Source organism: Lactuca saligna, chromosome 7 (genome assembly GCF_052625555.1).
Source record: "Lactuca saligna cultivar CGN05327 chromosome 7, ASM5262555v1, whole genome shotgun sequence".
NCBI classification, from domain to species: domain Eukaryota; kingdom Viridiplantae; phylum Streptophyta; class Magnoliopsida; order Asterales; family Asteraceae; genus Lactuca; species Lactuca saligna.
The window spans coordinates 159495661-159498538 of record NC_136423.1 but is presented as its reverse complement, the minus strand read 5'-3'; the positions used below and the strand labels follow the sequence as shown (position 1 = coordinate 159498538).

At 35.7% G+C, this 2878-nt stretch overlaps 1 protein-coding gene across 1 annotated transcript; it reads right to left on the bottom strand.

The window, feature by feature from the left end:
• Positions 1 to 290: 290 nt before the first annotated feature.
• LOC145005915 (uncharacterized) lies at positions 291 to 2614 on the bottom strand. Its single transcript, XM_078965025.1, has 7 exons — positions 2146 to 2614; positions 1466 to 1723; positions 1335 to 1380; positions 964 to 1264; positions 815 to 890; positions 535 to 717; positions 291 to 408 (listed from the first exon to the last, which is right to left on the bottom strand). Exons 1-6 carry the CDS (start codon positions 2473 to 2475, stop codon positions 547 to 549), a joined length of 1182 nt encoding a protein of 393 aa, XP_078821151.1. The 5' UTR covers positions 2476 to 2614; the 3' UTR covers positions 291 to 408; positions 535 to 546.
• Between the last annotated feature and the right edge of the window lie 264 nt (positions 2615 to 2878).

Here is a 2878-nt window from a genome sequence, read left to right as displayed (position 1 = left end):
TATAACAGTAGCCAACCAAGCATCAAAATTAAAAACAAAAATTCCCGTTTATTTAAAATGAGTCGGCTTTAACCATGGGTTGATGCATCATGCATGAAAACAGTTCCATTGAAATAATCATGCAAAAATGCATTTTTCACATCCAATTAAAATTGATAGGTAAGAGAAACATATATATATATATATATATATATATATATATATATATATATATATATATATATATATATATATATATATATATATATATATATATATATATATATATATATATATATCCTTAAATTTTACCCACCATAAAACTACTTACCCATTGCTTTTCAACCAGATCCAAATAGACTTTTGTTATATTAACATTAAGTTTTGCTTTACAAAATTACAACTCACCTCTTGCACCTTTTACTACACCTGCAATAAAATAACAGTCTCTTCAACTTCCAGCTTTTTATCCAGGAAACATGACAAATAAACATACATAAAGCTTGTAAAGAAGTGCATTGACATTAAATTTTGGTTAAATTTATAATTGTATACCTGAATTAGTAACTAGTTTGTACTGGATGAACGCCATTTCTTCTTCTCCTCCATATCTAACCTCTTCACAAGTCTATTTACATGATTCCGGAATTCCATATATAGATCTTTTGATTTTTTAGCTCTCATATATTCTTTTGTTCCTAAATGCACCACCATTAACTTCTCTCCTGTTTTTTTCTTCTGGTATTGGGATTTCAAGAAGCTCAAAGATCAATAAAAAACAAACACAAAAGATAAAAAGTTGATAATTATAGAAAGAAAAGTAAAAAACGTTCACCTCAGACTTTGGCTGCAGGATCTGCATTATGTTGAAAGTTTCAGCTCTAAGCATGTCTTCAGCTATAACCCATGGCCTATGGGAAATGAAGTGATTTGAATTGATTATAAATTCAGTAAATGAAAGAAGGAAATTAAGTTAATGGTTACCTTCCAGAAAAAGTAGATACAATAAACTGATTTGGATTGCTTATAAATTCATGTATCCTCTTCAGCTTTTGTTTGCTATCCACAATAATTACTCCTCTTGCATATGGTTCAGTTGACAGGCTTTGAAAAACATAAGTATGTGTTGTGATTGAAGTTTGTTCATATATGAAGTCTTTCATCAAGACTGGAGATAGATCTTTCTCCAGATTCTCTAATATTATGAAATGATGAGATTCAGTTTCTTTGACACCTCCCATGTCTCTGTCCTGATCAATTAGTTCAATCTTGAATCTTCCCTTCTCTATCCTTGCAAAAACAGACTATAATGAGTTCTGAAATCACTGAGATTTAAAAGATGGAAATTTAAAAACCTTCAGAGAATCCACCAAAACAACTGTCTCCATCACCACTGAATTCCTACAAATCAAGGAGAGAACCATTTACATATTATTACAAGAAATCACAAACTGCAAGAGAAAATGTCATGCACTGAAGAGCTTACCTGTAACTTGTTAAGAGTTTGGTTTGAGCTTGTTTTTCTGGACAGAAATGGAGTCTTGGGTGTGAGACTAGATTGAGAAGAGAGTTTTTCCTTCACAAGCTTTGCAAAGTCAGTAACTCTGTGATCAGGGGCACCAGACATAATGAAGCATATATCAACAATACTTTCTGCAGTTACGATGCCTTCACCAGGGCCATGTTTCCAGCATAGTAGATAAGTGCATAAGCACTTCTCAGGTTTATGCTCTTTGTAGCAAACCTATACGGTGGATAACAGCAAACTGTGAACAAAATGGGAAGAACAAATTGCTTGCCTAAATAGACAAAACAGAACTAGTAATATGCATTTTCGAATCTGTCTATCTACTGATATGAATTCGGAAGTTGTGGTGATTGGTGAGTGATTTCTTAAACAGAAGCTTCTTCTTCTAGTTAATTTTATTCAGATTAAGAAGAGCGTTCTATTTGGAACAAGAAGGCTACGGATGAGCAATCTAACGAGAGAGTTTTAACGTCTCAGTATGATTTATGTCAGATAAAGGTATCGAAATTGGACGAAGATGTTACTGAAATGATTAGTGAGAATAGAATGCGATTGTCTACTTGTTCGAGCAGGTGATCGAAAACATTGTGAAATTACTGAGTATTTGCCCTAAAGTTTAGGTAAGATAAGATACATACACCATCAACAATGGCGTCGAAGTATCGAACTGATCCATCGCCTTTATAAGTAGCACACACCGTCATGCCTTCGATCACTGTGGAGCACTCGTTCTCCTCGACCGGCACGGACACCGGACGAAATCTACGGAGAAATTCTTCCAGTTCATCGTGTTTGGAGAAACTACCCATAGAGAATACCTCATCAGCGTCGCCTGACTTGAAATCCTCGAACTTGACGCGCAGCCGCTTTCCATTTTCGAGAACGACGCCGGAGGTGTACCACGCATCGTCGTTCTTCGATCGGTAGTCAAGGTTGTAGATTACCTTTCCGTCGCAGGAAATCGTCATTATCGGTGGAACCGTGGAAGGTGGTGTCGCTTGGGAACATGCACAATTGCACTGTCTGATGTATGTGGGTCCCAGCCGAACAAATTCCAGTTTTGGCAAACCCGAGTTCGCCTGAATAGTTAGCGAGTCGACGAAATTGAGTATTTGAGTCAAGTAAAATGGTTTAGAGTAGACAAAAATGCATTTGTAGTCTCTGTGTTTATCTAAAAATTGTGGATAACGTCCAAAATGTTTTCAAGTTGCATGGTTGGTCCAAAAGATGAAACTTCTCGTGATTTTGGTCTCTGGACTTAACTCCCATCTATTTCCTTCCGTTTAGTATAGCACGTACCCTCCATGTGAGGGTAATTTCGTCTTTTCATCTGTATTACACAATACCGTCAATTGAAAGTTCTACAGGCTA

Bases quoted from the DNA above. Each gene is read 5' to 3' on its own strand.
- LOC145005915 (XM_078965025.1), bottom strand. From the start codon at position 2,475: ATGACGATTTCCTGCGACGGAAAGGTAATCTACAACCTTGACTACCGA. The intron at 1,381-1,465 runs GTAAGCTCTTCA...CTTGATTTGTAG, and splicing joins AAACTCTTAACAAGTTACAG to GAATTCAGTGGTGATGGAGA. The intron at 1,265-1,334 runs GTTTTTAAATTT...TTGCAAGGATAG, and splicing joins TTTTGGTGGATTCTCTGAAG to AGAAGGGAAGATTCAAGATT.